The 16,709-nt window shown below is 52.6% G+C and overlaps 1 protein-coding gene across 1 annotated transcript; it reads right to left on the reverse strand.

Moving 5' to 3' along the window:
• Positions 1-1,882: 1,882 nt before the first annotated feature.
• Positions 1,883-3,636, reverse strand: ATOH1 (atonal bHLH transcription factor 1). The gene has a single exon (XM_048305111.1). The coding sequence runs from the start codon at positions 3,634-3,636 to the stop codon at positions 2,767-2,769; it is 870 nt and encodes a 289-aa protein (XP_048161068.1). The 3' UTR covers positions 1,883-2,766.
• Positions 3,637-16,709: the final 13,073 nt, after the last annotated feature.

Here is a 16,709-nt window from a genome sequence, read left to right on the forward strand (position 1 = left end):
CTCAATAAAGAGATTTATCCATCTTCATTACTTAAAGAAATGTTGTCTCTTTGTTTGTTTGGGAGATATTAAGCATGCTTAGCTTGCAACACATAGTTGATTCCTTTGCTAGTATCTTGGATACTTGGAGCTGACTTTGGAAGGTAGGAGCTAATTGCTAATAATGGAGAGAAAGGAACCAGCCAGCATAGCGGGAGTGGCCTGGCATATGGGGAATGAGCGGTCTGAAATACTCAATGTTCAAGTTTCCAAAATATTAATGAGATTATAGCAACCTGCAGCTATACGTTACAGCTTGTTAACGGAGTGCAAGAGAGGGGGGCTGCCAAGCGGTTGTTATGCAAACTCTATAGCTGAACCTTAAAATGGGAATGCGGCTGGGTATCTCTTTCAAAGAAGAGTTAAAAAAAAAAAAGAAAAAAAAGAAAAACAAAAAGAAGAAGAAAAAGCCCCTCAGAGGGCGAGCGCTGCGCTGAGGCTACGAGCACCAGCCGCGCCGTGCGCTGCGCTCGTCTGTCGGGGGAAGGGACCCGGCCGAGGGAGCGGGGAGGATTTTGATGCGCTCTTTTCCACCACCTCGCGTGTTCGCAGCCGCAGAAGCAGCGCCCGGGACGGCGGGGCGGCGAGAGGCTGCACGCACCCCTTCAACCCATGGCCGGCACCCCCGGGACCCCTCCGCGGGTGCTGCCCCTCAGTCACGGGTACCCGCGCCGGGTACATCCCCAAACTAAACCAAATAAACAAAACAACATCCCCAAAGTCGGTGGTTTTGTGCTCCGCCGCATCACTCCCGTTATGGGATCCCTCGCGTGCCCCCTAAGATACGAAACGGGCTTCCACAGCCCAGAAATCCGTGCCGGTAACCAAAGCTGACCTACCCCGACAAAGCAGGCGTTTTAATAGGAAGGGAAATGACCCTCCCGATAAACTTTCCACCCTGTGGGACCGTACCCCCTTTCGGCAGGTACGGGCGGCGGCCGCGGGTGCTGGCGGCGGGCAGGGCAGGGCGACAGCCTGGGGTTACCGGGGGGGCAGGTGCCCTGTTTCTGCAGGGGAAAGCGACACCCTCACGGGCTTCGATCCCGCGGGAGCCAGTCCCCCGGCGGCGCCTGGTTAACTGATCACCTCTCCGACACCCCTCTCTCAGTGTCACCTGATGAACCCAGCGGGACCTCGGCACCGACACGGCTCCGGTTTAGCCCCGGGTCTGGTGTCACGCGCGGGCTGAGCTAAGCATCAGCCAATCCCCCATTCCCGCCCGGGTTTAGCTCGAGCCCAGGGGCCACATCCTGATCCCCCGGCGACCCGCGGCGCTGCTCGCGTGTCCACCCCGCCGGCTTCCCCGCCCGCTCCCGGCCCTTTTTGCTCGGCTGATACAGAGGAGGCTCCGTGGGGAGATCCGGTCGCGTCCCCGACTAGAGGAGGAGGTGGGAAGAAGGGAATGATGTGACTCGAGCGGTTGTGCGGGGACAGGCGCTACAGAGCAGCGACAAGCTCCTTACCCTGCACTTGTTGCAATTATCCCGGCTCCGCTGGGAACTGCGGGACGGAAACGGGACACGGTCCCGGCGGTGCAGGGAGCAGAGGGAGTGCTGCTCCACGCGGGGCAGAGCCCGCCCCGGCCCCGGGGTCCGCCCGTCCCTCTGCAAGCAGCCGGGGCGCCCCATCGGCTTCCCGGAGTATCGCCCTCGCCTCCGTACCTCTCACCACCGCCGCGGAGTTTCACACCACCGCGGCGACGGGAGGGCGAGGGGAGAAGTTGAACCCGACCACGCTTTGAGGCTGATTTTGTTTTGTTTTTGTTTTTTTTTTTTTTTCCCCACGTTTATTTGATTTGAAAAAAAATTTTAGAATTAAAATACATAAAACAATGGCAGCTGGCTTTGCTAAAATCAAAATAAACGATTCTTGTCGTAGAAAAGAATTTTTTTTTAAAAAAAGAGAGAAGCAGAAAGAATTGCAAACACTGCATAATAAATACGTTTCCTATTACCACAAAAGGAAGATAAAACGGACATAAAAGTTTGACACGACAAAACTGGTTTCGTTTTTAAGAGAGCGTTATGATTAAGTGGCTTAATTAAATATTGGTCTCCAATTGGCAGTTAGTAGCTTTCCTCTTGAAACTGCATCTCCAGCCGCTGATAAAGTGCTTGCGCCAAGTTTCCCCCACAAAAGACGCCGACATGGTGCTCTAAGGAACATCCAAATTTTCTCCGCTATTTACAGGTTAAGACGGTGCGTTATTGACTTTGTGTGTGTGTGTGTGTGTGTGTGTGTGTGTGTGTGTTTCCACAGCAATACGACCCACGGCAGGATCGGTGTCCTGGAAGACGGGGGTGTCAGGGCGGGTTCACGGCCGGGTGGGGATGGCGCCGGCGGCATCGCGGCACCCCCGGGGCCAGGCTTTCTCCCTGCGCATCACCTGCTCGCCGACGGGGCGAGCCAGGCTCCGCGCTGCGAGGTGGCGTGTTGGCAGGAGGGAACGGCAACGACTTCTAGGCGAAAGAAACTTTCGAAGTGTTAACTAAAAATGAAAACAAACCAACCGACCCTGAGAGACAGGGCGGGTACAGTCACTCGCTAACAGCCATCCCCCCTGGACAAACCAGGGGCTGCCGGGGTGGGAGACGAAGGGGTGGATTTCAAAGCGACCGAGGGGAGCCGATGCCGTCCGTGGCGGCACCGCGTTCGGCTGCTCACCCCACGGCGGAGTCTGTGCTTCGAGGGGCGGCCTTGGGGGGTGCCAGGGACGACACCCCTGCCTTAGCTGGCCTCATCCGAATCGCTGTAGTGGGAGCGGGGCGAGAACTCCCCGTCGCTCCTGTGGGACCGGGGTGACGTCTTGCTCCTCTCCTGCGGCGGCTGCCCGGGCTGCGGCATGAGGAGGGCGGGGGAAGGGGCTCTCTGTCCCATCAGGGCGCCCTCCGCAAAGGAGAAGTGCAGCGGGTCGAGCTGCACCGAGTAGCCCCCCGCGGCCGGCGGAGGGGGGAAGCGAGTCCTGCCTTGCCCGGGGGGCGACGCTCTGGGCGGCCCCGGCGGCGGCGCCGGTGGCCCCGGCGGCGCTCCAGCCCCTGCGGCGGCGCAGGGCGGCTCGAAGGGGGCCCCGCGGTGCTCGGCCTTGCCGGGGGCGTCGAGAGGGGCGGCGGGGCCGTGCAGTAGCTCGGCCAGGGCGCTGATGTAGATCTGAGCCATCTGCAGCGTCTCGTACTTGGAGAGCTTCTTGTCGTTGTTGAAGGAGGGGATGACATTGCGCAGCTGGTCGAAGGCGTGGTTCAGCCCGTGCATCCGCCGCCGCTCCCGCGCGTTGGCCGCCAGCCGCCGCTGCTTCTGCACGCCGCTCACCTGCGCCCGCAGCCCGGGGCCGCCGCCGCCGCCCCGCGGCCGCCCGCCGCCCCGCGCCCCGCCGGGGCTGCTCCCGCCGCCCCGCGCCGCGCCGCCCTCCGCCGCCGCCTCCTCGTCCTCCCCGGGCAGCAGGTAGCGCGGCGAGGCGGCGGCGGCGGGCAGGCGGGCGGCGCAGCACACGCCGAGCCACGAGCCCGGGGCGAAGCCGCCGCACCCGCTCTGCTCCGGGCCCGGCGGCGGCTCGGGCGGCCCCGGCGGCTCCCGGGCGCGCTCTGCCCACGGCAAGCTCATGGCTCTACCGCCGCGCGCCCATGGGGCCGCGCGCAGCCCCCGCCTCGCGCGTGGCGCCCCGACGGCTCCGGTGTCGGCCGGGCCCGCGCCCCCCTTTAAGGAGCGGCACGCGCCGGGGTCCCCCCCGCCCCCGCGCCCCCCTCCCCCTCCCTCCCCTCCCTCGCGCCCCACCCCTCCCGCCGCACGCCCTCCACTCGCGCCGGTCGCGTGTCGGCGCGGCCAATGGCGCGCGCGCGCGCGGGGCCGGCGCGTGCGGGGAGCCAATGGCGCGCGGGGCGCGGGGGGAGCGGAGGCCGCTGCCGACGGCGGCGGGGGGGGGGGGGGGGGGGGGGGGGAGCCCGGGCCGGCGGCACGCGCGGCCCCGCCCCGCCCCGCCCCGGGCAGGCGCGCGCCGGGCGGGCTCCCCGCGCGCGGCGGGGCGGAACTGGGTGGGGGTGCCCGGGAGCGCCCCGACGGCGCGTCCGCCCCGCGCCGGGCAGCAGCGGGCCTGCCGAACCGGGGGCCGGGGAGAGCCCCGCACCGGGCCTGCCGAACGGGGGGTGTCGGGAAGAGCCCCGACGGCGCGGCGCCCCGCACCGCGCAGCGGCGGGCGGCTCTGCCGACAGAAGGAACCGACACCCCGTGGCACCTAGCCGTCCCCGCCGCCGCATTCTCTGAGGACGCTCCGTCGCGCCCGCCGGGGGAAACATGCTTTTCCCTATAGCCGCCGCTGGCCAAACCTCGGAGGCTCCGGTAATTGCCCGCCGTGGCCTCCCCGCGCCGGGCGCGAGTAGCCGTCGGTCCGTCCGGCTCTCACTGCGGCCGCAGCGAGCCTGCCCGAGCTGTCGGTGCGGAGCGCTGCCCGCCCGAAGCGGTGCGGGCGGCGGTGCAGGGAGCGCGGCGCCGCTGTGCGGGGGTTCGGCTGCGGAGCCGCCGAGGCAATGCCCTCGGTTTTAGAGCGATTAATGCCGGGGACACACGGGAAGCCCACGCAGGACCCGGTAGGTGAGAAGCGGTGGCGTTTGCAGCCGGGACAGCACATTGCCCCCAGAGCTGCCACGTTTTCGGCAGGGTCCCGATCCCCCGCGAGCGAGTCCTTTTGTTGGGCCAACAATAGCTGGCCAAAGGTGGTGGAGAGGGAAATAGCTCCGTGCACGCATCTTAACTTCCCTTCCGCGCTGCCTCCCCTCCCGCCACCGCCGCCTGCCTGGAGAGGAGAAGTGGAGGTTTGCCCGTGTGAATAGGCGTGTGGAGAACAAAGTGATGGGCACAGTATGAGGTAGATATGTTTTTTCAAAAGTGAATAACTCGCAAGCCAAGGAGGGAGCGAGGGAGCCCAGCAGCTCAAAGCGGAGCGGCAGTGACATGGAATGAGCAGCCTCACAAGTTTAGGAAGCTGGCTGGGCACGGTTGGTGCAAGCGGCAGGCTCCTGGGGCCCACCTTCCACAAACAACTGGATGGTACTGAGGAAACGCGATGCTGATGGTTTGCTTCCTTTAAAAACAAACTGAGGGAAACTTCCACTGTTCTTTTTTTTCCCCGACAATTATGCTTCAAAGGCAAAAGCTGCTGGATTCCCCCAAAACAAGTTGTCAATTTCTCGCCAAAATGAAAGTGTTTACTCAGTAAGAAAGGTGGCAAGGAGAAGAAGTTAATACCTTGTTTCTGTATAGTATCCATAAAGTTGCCAGACCATCTATTTGTATCTGGTAACAACTTTTATACCCTGTTATTGTTTAACACGCCCCCCCGCCCCCCCTTCAATAAACGCTTCCATCATGAACAGGAGGAAAAGCCCTCTGCACTGTGCTGCATGGTGCTGTTTGCCGGCTAAACTCTCAGCCCCCGGCTTCTCTTTCAGTCTGCAGGCACCACGTGCTCTCTCCCTGGGTCCCTGTGGCACAGGTGTGCTTTGCCAGCAGCCCTGCTGTGCTCTCATCCCCAGGGTTAAGCCTCCGTGTTCCCCGTTTGGGCGCCGGGTGCCACAGCTGTGAGCTGTTCCTTGCGAGGACCGCGGGCCAAAGCTTGGAAATGAGCGTGAGCTTTGCTAAGCAGCAGCCACTGACACGCTTTTCCAGAAGCCTAGCAAGCTCCCAGCATGGGGAGAGCCAGGCTGGTGCAGTGTTGAAGTCTTAAACACCTCCCTCCAGGCTGGTGGCCTGTGTGGCTGTTGGGCCTCCTTGACAGCAGGCGCAATCCTCTGTCCCACAAACCACCCACTGGGCACAGAGGGGAGCAGCATCCCATTAGCCTCACATGTGGATGCAGGGTGGCTGATGCCCAGGCCTCTGGATAGCCCAGGGCTGCTGTCTGGTGCTGGGGACTTCCCTTAGCAGTACCTCAGTAACTGTATGGAGCACTGGGGAGATCAGCCTAACACCTCAGCGTGCTCCTTGGACTGGAAAACTTCCCGGATGGGAAACACTAACAGCTGCTTATTTTTCAAGCGCGTGTTTTGTGAGCGCACGCATGCTTTGAAACTGGAGGCATCTGAGACTCACTCCACAGTTTGCCTTTGAAAGGACACACACAAAAAGGCATTTTCCCCACCAACACCACTGCTCAGAGGAGGAAAAATGTTTCACTGAAATCCAGTACTCTCTGTATGCCTGTAGCTGCTGTGTGTGCACACACACTCAGAGTCAAAGTCAAAGGCAAAGGGTGGTTTATGTCAGCACTGGGTTTAGCTCTGCTCTCCCAGAATAAGATAAATGTAAGTGATGAAGAACTCCTGGGGCTGGCTGAACTCATTTCGTATTCAACACTGCCCGGCCCTTTTCACTTTCCCTTCTCCCTCTCTTTGTATGTTCAAGCCTACTTGAGTTTCTTTTTTTCTTTTGTAGAAGTTGGTTCTTTTGAAGCGGTTCGAGGCACGCCCTGCAGCAAAGGGGACTTCACAGGAGTCGGAAACACAGGCACACCGGTCTGAAACACTTACTGTACAATAGCAGGAATGTAGGAAGCCTTGAAAATGAATCTGCTCTAAGCAAGTGTCAAAGCTTTCAGAGGAAAACAAACTGAACTTATCCCCGTATCTTTATGCATATTTCCCCCATCCTCCTTTCCTCCCCCCTCAGCCTGGTTAAGGGCCAAAGCAGCAACTCAGGGTCAGGCACATATTAGTGTTACAGAAAATGTGCTACAAAAGGGGGGAGAGCAAAAAGCCTCCTCTATCATTACAGCCAGAGACATTTTGAAAGCACACAAAGCACATGGGTCAGTCCTCAAGTTTAACTGTACTCAACAGTCTAACTCTGCATTCAATTCCATTTCAAGATCAGATGGGTTCTCTGCCACTGGTCAGAAAGTATTTTATTCCTTCTCTTTCCCTTCCCCACTTTTCCCACATGTTCTCCCATTTCCTCCTTTTCTTTTGAAAAGTGCATGGGGGGGGGGACACATAGCCCTCTTTGTACCTCCCCCAGTCTTCAGGCAGTAAAACCACAAGTGGATAGAGACCAAGGTGTGAGTCTTGCTCACTGAGATCAGGTAATCCTCAGTGAATCTCAACTGCAACCTGCCCAGGCCTCCTGCAGGAGGAGGGAAGGTGGATTTCTGCCCTCCCAGTGGCTGACCTGCACCCTGGAATGGCAAACCCCATCTAGAAGCTACTACAGTGAGCAACAACACACACAAAAAGACAATGTACAGCTGAATTATTTTCAATCTCTGCATCTTCAGACTATTCACCCAAATAAAGTGTTCATACTTACATTATTCAGAGCAAGATTGCTTAAAGCAGAAGAGGGTCCAGCAGCAAATGTTTCTTAGGCTCCTCCTATGACCAGTGTCTGATGCTTTACTGTCAAATGTGTTTTAAATACACATTAGAAGGGATGACTGCAGGGAATACAAAAGCCCTGCATTTGGAAATGTGGGAAATCACATTTCTGAAACCTGCCCCTTTCCACTCAGGACAACCAGGACCATGCTGCTGCTGAAGCAGATGTGCCCTCATTTCTGCAGAGCAATCTTCCTGGGCAGATTTTTACACTTACCCAATGTCATTTGTTTCAGCTCTTGGAGGGTTTGTAAAACTAATTCCCATTTCTTGGTGACATTTACCTCCATAAAGATCTATGCTCTGGGGCTAACCCTGTGGACACTTGCAACTGTATACAGTTAATTCCAGTGCAAGTACCTCCACTGCCTCCAAGAGAAATGCAAAGCATTGGTATAATAATACTTGCCTACCTCCTGGGGCCATTGTAAGGCATAATGAATTCAGCTTGGTGATATAGTTGGAAATCTTTTCTATGGAATTTGTACCTACGTACATTTTGCCCATTTATTTAAACGGCTACAGATGTTACTGAGACATTAATTCATATTTTAAAAATAAAAAGCTTCATATTCAAGGAAACATCACTCATAATAATTTTCCCTTAGTCATTTAGTTTTAAACACTTTTTTGTTTTACATTCAGCTTGGCAAGGAGGTTGTACTAAAATTGCTAAATGCCTTCAGTCCCACCAAAGTCTTGGACAGCTGAGGCACTTCTCAGCTGTGGGACACTTTGAACAATGATGTTATTCCAGGTGCAGCTTGTTCATCCTTTGCAGCCCGAACAATTTTGCAGGGCCTGTGCATGCTCACAGGCACCACCCACAGGTCCGTCGTTTTAATTACTCCTGAAATGAGCAGTAAGAGAACACTAATGACCATCTCTGCTATGTGAACAAGTGTTTTCTAACATGCTTTCATTAGGCTGCTAGTTGATATGTTTTACTAATATAAATCACTTAAGCAAGAAAATTACCACCGTGATCAACAGTTTTACAGCATATGATTGATACTTCATTTAGTTTAAGATCAGAGAATTAACATCAATCCATCCACAGAAACAATATATTTCCTTCAAATCACATCTGGTCACCTCCTCTTGCTCTCAAGTTCTCTTGCACAAGAGCCCAGGAAGTGTAAGTACTCCAACTTTGCTGGGACTAGATTTATTATTTTTAAATGATCACCTCAGCATTCCCTTTTTCACTGTCACTTTAGTCACTGCACAAAGTACAGTTACAAAGGTTTGCTCTGGGAAAACATTCTAGTCATAGGCTTGGTGTATAAATGAAAAATTTAGCTTGCAGGCTCTCTGTGGCATAGTAGTAACACAAAAGTGAACAAGTGAGAGAAAAAATAACATTTGACATGTAAGCAAGAGAAAAAAAGAAAAAAAATCAACATTTGAAACAATCTGCCTTGCCTCTCAACAGCAGCATTACTTGAGCAGTAACCTGTGAGTGTAGGGGGCTGCTTCAGTTGTATTGGGCCTTCAGTCTGCTGTTCTCACATCCATCACCCACAAAGCTCTGGGCAATCAGGCAGCCCAGTCCCCGAAGAAGGTTTCTTAGCTGTGGAAAAGCCAGCCTGGAATCTGAACCTTTGCAGGTCTCCTGAGGAGGGAACATCTCTAAAATGTAAAGAGTAAATATTTACAGTCACAGAAGCCAAAACAATGTGGAGAACAGTGGTTCCTCTAAGGGGAGGAAATCAAGTGAATGGACCCAGTCTGGTGCTGATCAGCAGTTCACATCAATCCCCAAGAGCAGAGTATTTCCCCAAGAAACCCTTGTCAGCCAAGAAAAAGTAGTACCTTGCCATTCATTGGAAATCCTCTCATTTAATCCCTGACAGCAAAGAACACAGGGCTTCTAGGAACAATCCATTTCCAACACAACACAGCACAAACAGAGCTTTCAGGAACTACCCCTGTGAAAGGCTGTGAAAAGAAACCTTTCTGAAGACATCTTCAGCTGGTTCACTACCTTGTAAATTAGGATGTCTTAAGAATTTCTACCTGTTAAAGAAGTAGAACCATTTTTATTTCATTCCCGTCATGGGGTTAAGAGAGAAAGAAATACACAAAAATTAAGCATTAAAGAGGATTAAGCTTTAGGGACACCTCAAAATTCTGAGCCATGCAAAGAAAATGAGAAAACTCTTCCCAGTCTATTAGACATCAGACAGCTTCAGCAGAGCGTTGTTTGCAGTGCCTGTGACAGTGTCCTCATTGGTTTTGTTCAAGCAGCAATGCTCAGCTGCAGTCTTGTAGCTCTTGGGAAGCAGCTCTCCTGTGGCAGTAGGCTTGCAAAACCCTGACTGCATCAAGACCTCTGGTACACCCCTGAGTTGCAGAGCGGATTGGTCTGGAGAGGGAGAGAGACTTGTAATTATTTCTATTCTTCAGGCATGCAGGATGATTTGACCTCCATAAAAGTTTTAGAAATTCCCAAAGGGTGAAACCTAGTGTTCATCTGCAATGAGCAAAAGCTCTGTTGAGGCAGAAGTTTAGGCTAGACACAGCTGATGGCCTGCTGAGGCCAGGCGCTTGAGAGCTTTCATCAGGAACCCACAGTCTGCAGAGGCCCGAGTGTAGGGCCCCCATGTGACAGGGGCCACAGATGAACTCAGTGAGAGCCCAAGTGGCTCAGCTTTTGGAGGGAGCTATGGCAGGAGGAACCAGCATCTCCCCCTGCCAGGTTCATGCGGCAGAAAACCCCACCTCTTGCTTCAGCACAGGTGTTGCATCCAGGCTAGGAAGAGTTCTCTCTGCCATAGGCCTCTGTGCCTTCACACCCCTGTGAGAGCACGAGGTAACGTCCATGGGAAGGCAGCACACAGGCAATGTCCAGCCGAAGCTGCTGAACAAAACCCTGGTGTCCCCGCGGGTCCTTGAGCGCCCTGCACAGCCGCCTGGGATGGACACGAGGGCATTTCTCTCCTACCTCTCCCAGCGAGTCGGGTCCCCCCAGCTCGGGGCTCCTGCTCTGCTGGTGTTCGGTGAGCACCGCTAGCCAGCCGGGCTGGCCGAGCCCACACCACGCCACTGAAGGTGCCCCCAAAAGCCTCGCCCTGGTGACACGGCGGCGAGGCCACCACTCGGTCCCCTCGGGTGGGGTGTGCGCCCCGGTGCTGCCCCGCTGCCGGCAGCAGGTTGAATATTGTAGGTGTGGGCGATTAAAGTGTCGCCGGCACAATGGCGGTCTGTGTCCCATTCGCCACGCCCGGGCTCCTCTTTGGAAAGCGCACACAAGAGGTGACACGGCGCTGGCCCCCGCCATTATCCCGGCGGCATAGCGGCGCGGCCCGCCCCGTTTCCCGGGAAATGGCGCTCCCCCGGCCGCCGCGTGACCACCGCGGCCGCGCACGGCTCCGCGCTCCCCCCTCCGCTGCCCCGGAACGGCGGCCCCGGCGGAGGGGGGATGGCGAGCGCTTGGCGGGGGGGGAGCCGCAAGGCTACTGCCGGCGCCCCCGGGGCACTTTTCGGGGACAAGAGCCCCCCGCCTCGGGCCGCCCCCGGGCGCCCTCCCCGTCGAGGCACCGGCAGCACGGAGCGCGGCCCGGGCAGGGCCGTGAGGGAGCCGGAGGCGGTGCCGCAGCGCCACCACCCGGGCGGCGCCGGGCAGGGCCGGGCCGGGCCGGCCGCTAAACCCGCCCGGTACCGCCGCTCCTTCATCGCGGCCCTTCGGCTCTTCTAACCCGTGACAACAGTGCTCTTCTCCCCCCAGCTTCCCTTTCCTTTCCCTTTCCTTTCTTTTGCAAGTGCCCACCATTAACTCAGGAAGAAGCCTGTGGCAATGGATGGAGTTCTGCATGCAAACGCACCACACCTGCCAGTTTCTCACATGGCTTCACCGCTTGAAATAGAAACTCATGTCTCTGCTCCAAGTTAACTTCTATTTATGCACTGCAGCAAATTACTGTGTGCCGTGGATAATAACCCTCTGTCTGTAATGCCAATCCACTGGGTGTAAGTTTTGGAAAGAAACACTGCTTCTATCTGTCAATACTTATGGAATAAATGCTGAGGAATATTTATGGATATGTTTTCCCTTTTCAAACAACTCATATAAGACACAGCAGACTTAATATACACATGGATAGACCTACATCTGTCAGACGATGTAGAAAGTCTTAAAAAGTAAAGACCACAGTGATATTTACTGAAGGCAAAAATGTGTCTTTCAAAAGTCAGTTTTCCAGGTGTATCCCCTCTACTTCTACATATCTTTTATCTTGATGTAAGGAAAACAAAGTTCCCTGTGTCCCATATCAGCTCTACTTTCTGTATTGTATAGATAGGCTGACAGGATAACTTTTGAAGCATATAATGGGGTTCACGGAATTCTGTTTTGTTGGTGGGCAGGAGGTAAGAAAACTTCATCTGCAGTCTCCTAAACCTGGGGAGACATAAAACCAACCCAAGCAACAGCAGATATGATTCAGAAAGGTGGGTAAAAGAGCAAGACAAACCATTCCAGGGTTGCCTGAGCACTATTTCATAGAGTAGCACACTTTCCTGTTACACTGCATCAATTTCTTGCTGTGTTAGCCGTCATGCCGCAGAGACTATTCCTTAAAAATGTGTCAGATAGAAGGAGTAGCAAGTAACCACATTATTAGCTTTGTTCACAGTATTTGCTTTCTTTCTCCTGTTCCCCCGTGTGTAAGCAAAAGAATTAATTAGTAACAACATGGGTCAGCTGTGATTACTCTTAATGTGGTCCCCAGTGAATATTCATATCCAGGGAATATTCAAAACCAAACAAGACCTCCCCACTGTGTGTGTGAAGAAGCATGTCCCTGGCCAGTGGGGGAGAAAGGCAAACTTACCAGCAGTGGCAGGGCTACAATACACTCACAGAGCTGCCTGCTCCTCCTTCTTTTTTCTCCTGGCATTTGACAGGGACATGATCTAGACTGGCAGAGTGCAGCAAATGTAGCACAAACAACCCACAAAAAAGTGGTTTTTTCTTAATTTTTCCAACTGTGCTTTTCAGTTTCTAGCAGTTGTATAATATTTACCACCTTCACACTCCCAGGAAAAATGCTTGCACAAGGATCTTCTGGCTGCTTCTGACTGTGCTGAGTGGGAAAAGAGGGTCTCTCCGCAATCAAGGGGAGTAAGTGACACCTGTGAGTCTTTCTTCGAGTGGCAACAAAAATTAGATTCATGTGGAGCATTTTCCTATACGTAGAAGGAGGGTATGATGTTTCCATCCCAGTTGTGGGGAACTGGGATACTGCACCCTGTGTAGCAAAGCTGCTGCTGCAGCCCCACAAGGAGGGAAAAGTCAGGCAAAGCTCAGCTGACCTACTGGGCAACCAGGTGTGAACCCTCAAATTGTTTGTTTGTTTGTTTGTTTGTTTGTGTGTGTGTCTTGTGAGATCTTTGCTGTGAAATAAATCCCTGTTTCCTTTCTCCTCCCATTCTCCATAGCCTACCAGGGCCCTGGTGCTGGGGTCCCAACGGATGTGGAGGTGGCACACGAACAGCTGAAGCAGGGAGAGCAGTGGCAGAGAGCCCAGCACTGAGCACTCACTTGGGGGGCTGTAACACGAGGCACCTGTGGGACTGTGAAAGCAAACCTGCCTGCTACACCTTGGCAGAGGCTGTACCTGAGCTCTGTGGTGGGCTGACCCTGGCTGGGTGCCAGGTGCCCACCGAAGCTGCTCCATCACTCCGCTTCCACAGCTGGACAGGGGAGAGCAAACATAATGAAAGGCTCAGGGGTTGGGATAAGGACAGGGAAAATCACTCACCCATTACCGTTGTTGGCAAAACAGACTTGACTCAGGGGAAGATAAATATGATTTATTACCAATTAGATTAAACTAGGGTAATGAGAAATAAGCCCAGATCTTAAAATGCTTTCCCTCCTCCCCTCCTTTATTCCTGGGCTTAACTTTACTCCTGATTTTCTCTACCTTCCTGCCCCTCAGTACCCCAGAGGGACCAAGAGTAGGGGCTGGGGGCAGCTCATCACACATTTTTTCTGCTACTCCTTCCTCCTCAGGGGAGGGCTCCTCACACTCTTCCCATACTTCAGTGTAGGGTCCCTCCCACAAGGGACAGTTCTTCATGAACTGGTCCCGCATGTGTCCCTTCCACGGTGTGCAGTCCCCCAGGAACAGACTGCTCCTGTGTATGTGCCCCACAGTGTCACAAATCCTGCCAGCAAACCTGCTCCAGCATGGGCTCTTCTCTCCATGGCTCCTCTCTCCTGGCAGAACCTGCGAGGAGTCTGCTCCAGCATGTGCTTCCCACAGCATTCCTTTGGACATGCACCTGCTCTGCTGTGCTGTCCTCCACGGGCTGCAGGTGCATCTCTGCTCCGCCTTGGACCTCCACGGACTGCAGGGGAATCTGTACTCTGGTGCCTGGAGCACCTCCTGCCCCTCCTTCTGCACTGGCTGGGGCTCTGCAGGGCTGTTTCTCTCATGTATTCTCACCCTCTCTCCCAGTGGCAATTCCTCCTGGGCAGTAACGTTCCCCCATTATTAATTCTGTTTTCCCTGAGGCACTAACATCATCTAGTTGTCTTGTGGAGCTGGCTGGGGTCTCTCAGACATGGAGGAAACTTCTGACAGCTTCTCACAGAAGCCATCCTTGTAGCCCCTCCACTGCCAAAATCTGGCCACACAAATCCCAAACAGCTCTCATTTACTTTACTGCCACATCAGCTGCTGCAGGGGCCAGGAGAGCAACCTAGGAAAGCACCTGCAGCTGGGTGGTTACTTCAGGAGCTGGATGATTGTCTCACGTACCCCCCAAACCTTTTATTAATTAATGGGTTCGCCTTTTAATTCTTTATTTTCATTTGCAGGGTCAGTCTTATAACTGATGATATCTGGATTTACAAATAAAGTTCTTGTTAACTTTTGTTTTGGGACTGTGAAGTGATCCCTTATCCCATCTTGTGTTAGTGCGTCACCCCCTTAGAACAAAGAATGGGACACAAGCATTTACTTTTTTTTAAGAAAGGGGAAAAATTATATTGCACTGAAAGAAATATTGGCCTTATTAGTGCTGGTAGGAATAATTAGCTACAGAAGCACCGAGCTGTGATGTCATGGTGGAGGGGTGTTGTGTGCTTGCTGGGCTTCAGGTGGCTTTCTTTTTCCACTGGCATGGCAGTTACTGATCCCAGAAAGATTTGTTTTTTCCCCTTACAGCAGTGAACTTGTTCTGAGATGCTGAATTCTTCCTTCTGCCTCAAGTTTCCTGTATGACCTGGAGTACAGTAGTCAATGACTTGACAGTTCAGTTTTCCAGCTGTAATGATTTCTTTTTTCTTCTGACATATCTTGCAGAAATAGATTCTGTAGTACACACAAAATATCACACCACTGTGATGAATGGGACTGGGGGGGACCACAGATTTTGTATGTCTCGACAGGTAGTAAATTTATTTTTATAACTACACCTCCTGCAAAGTATTTTCTTTCTAAATTATGTTCTTGGTTCCTGCAATTTTGGGGCATTGGTACAATTTTTATGTTTAGGATTTTGTTGAGCTATGAATCACTTCCCCTGCTCTGACCTTCTTTTGGAGGCCTCTATTTCTGACCTCATGAATAATGCCTTGGGTGAGACATGACAAGCTGATAGATGGTGATGATGTCTTCACAGTTGCCCACTGCTGTTGATGTGACACGTGGATACATGTTCATGTCCCAGTGTTTATCAAAAATTTTGTCTGTGACTCAGATAAAGGGGGAGATACTTGGTTTTGACATTTATTTCAAAACAGCTCTGTAGAGTGAAGAGGAAGCATTAATTAGTACTGAGAGAAAAATGGTTAAAGCAGGGCTGTGTTGGTGTGATGCCTTTGCTGTTTTGGAGACTTTTTTCATTAGCTACAGCCACAAGCATGCACAAAGGAAGCTCATTTACTTTTTGTGTCATCACTCTGTGCAGAGTTGAGAAATTAAACTTTTTGGGGGCATTAACCTCTAGCAAGCTGCACTGACCCAGTGAGTGTTGGCAGAAAGGCAGCTTTATGTTCTCATCACTTCATAGCATCCTATGTAAGTAGGAAAGAAAGAGAAAAAGATACTCTGAAAAATCTGATTTGTTTAGGGAAATGGTCCTAGCCCTTTTTTTTTGGTGAAGACAAGAGGGAAACAAAAGGGACTTTGGCACTGGTCGTGCTGCAGCTGTGTCACTCAGGGCTGCAATCATTCACTTGGTTGGCTCAGCAAAACTATTTATCTCCAGGTGTTTCACTGTTGGTCAATAGAAACATCTTACTAGGAGATTCTTCGAAATCAGATAAACATGTTTTCTTCCACTGCTCCCTTTTTGTTTGTAGCTGGTATCTCAAAAAGGTCATATAACTGCAGATACCATGCAAACAACTCATCTTTATAAACAGCTGGCTTGTATCTCCAGTGGAGCTACTGCAGCAGAAACACTTGACAGTCCTTAACACTATTACTTCCCTGGAATTTGTTGTAAAGAAAGGGAAGTGTCACATAGGGTTCACCATGATGTAGCCCATTATAGAGAGTACATATGTCATACCTGTAAAACTACCTGGCTCTAGAGAGGCGTGTCTGTGAGTGGGACAGGGACGCAGTGCCTCTGTTTAGGTGAATGATCCCCTGAATGCCTGCTAAGCTTAATAGAAAATTGTAAGAGGTCAGAAATATTAAGTGAATAAAATACACTGAATGTAAAAAGCCAGCAGACAAATTTTGGATGCTGCAAGTTAAATTGTCATGGCTGATGTTATTGCAGTACATTCCGCACAGCTTGCTAATGACAAGGTTATTAAGTTTAAAATGTTATTGAAACTTAAAAATTGAGAAAGCCATCATGTATGAAATATGGGCTACCTCCTCTCACACTAAAAGTTTTGTTTTAGGCAGTGTATGTCCAGTATCAGGGAAAATTAACCTCCGTGCAAATAAAGATGGCAAAGTGTGATTCTATAAAAATAAAGGCCGTGCTCCAAGAATATTCCTACATTATATTAAAACAGATGAAAGTGGGATGCAGTATTTCTAAAAATCATGTCCCATACATGTCAGTGCTAAGGAACTCTAAACTCATCCTCCAAAATGCTGCTCGTAAATGCTCTCTGAAACCTAAGCCTTAGATTTCTAAGCCATTGATAAACATGGTAAACACTGGTGTTTTCCAAAGATGCTGTTCACTGAGCTGAGTCAGAGCAGCTTGAGGAGCTCATGCCATCTCCATGGGCTAAAACCCTCCAGTAGCAGTGCAGCAAAACCATGAGTACATTACCTTGTCATAGGCTGAAAATCCCCCTGCACTCAGCAATTGAACAGGAGGAAACGCAAG

The sequence above is a fragment of the Corvus hawaiiensis genome, chromosome 5 (genome assembly GCF_020740725.1).
Source record: "Corvus hawaiiensis isolate bCorHaw1 chromosome 5, bCorHaw1.pri.cur, whole genome shotgun sequence".
NCBI classification, from domain to species: Eukaryota; Metazoa; Chordata; class Aves; order Passeriformes; family Corvidae; genus Corvus; species Corvus hawaiiensis.

Excerpts from the sequence above, each read along its gene's own strand:
- ATOH1 (XM_048305111.1), bottom strand. The coding sequence starts at position 3,636 with ATGAGCTTGCCGTGGGCAGAGCGCGCCCGGGAGCCGCCGGGGCCGCCC.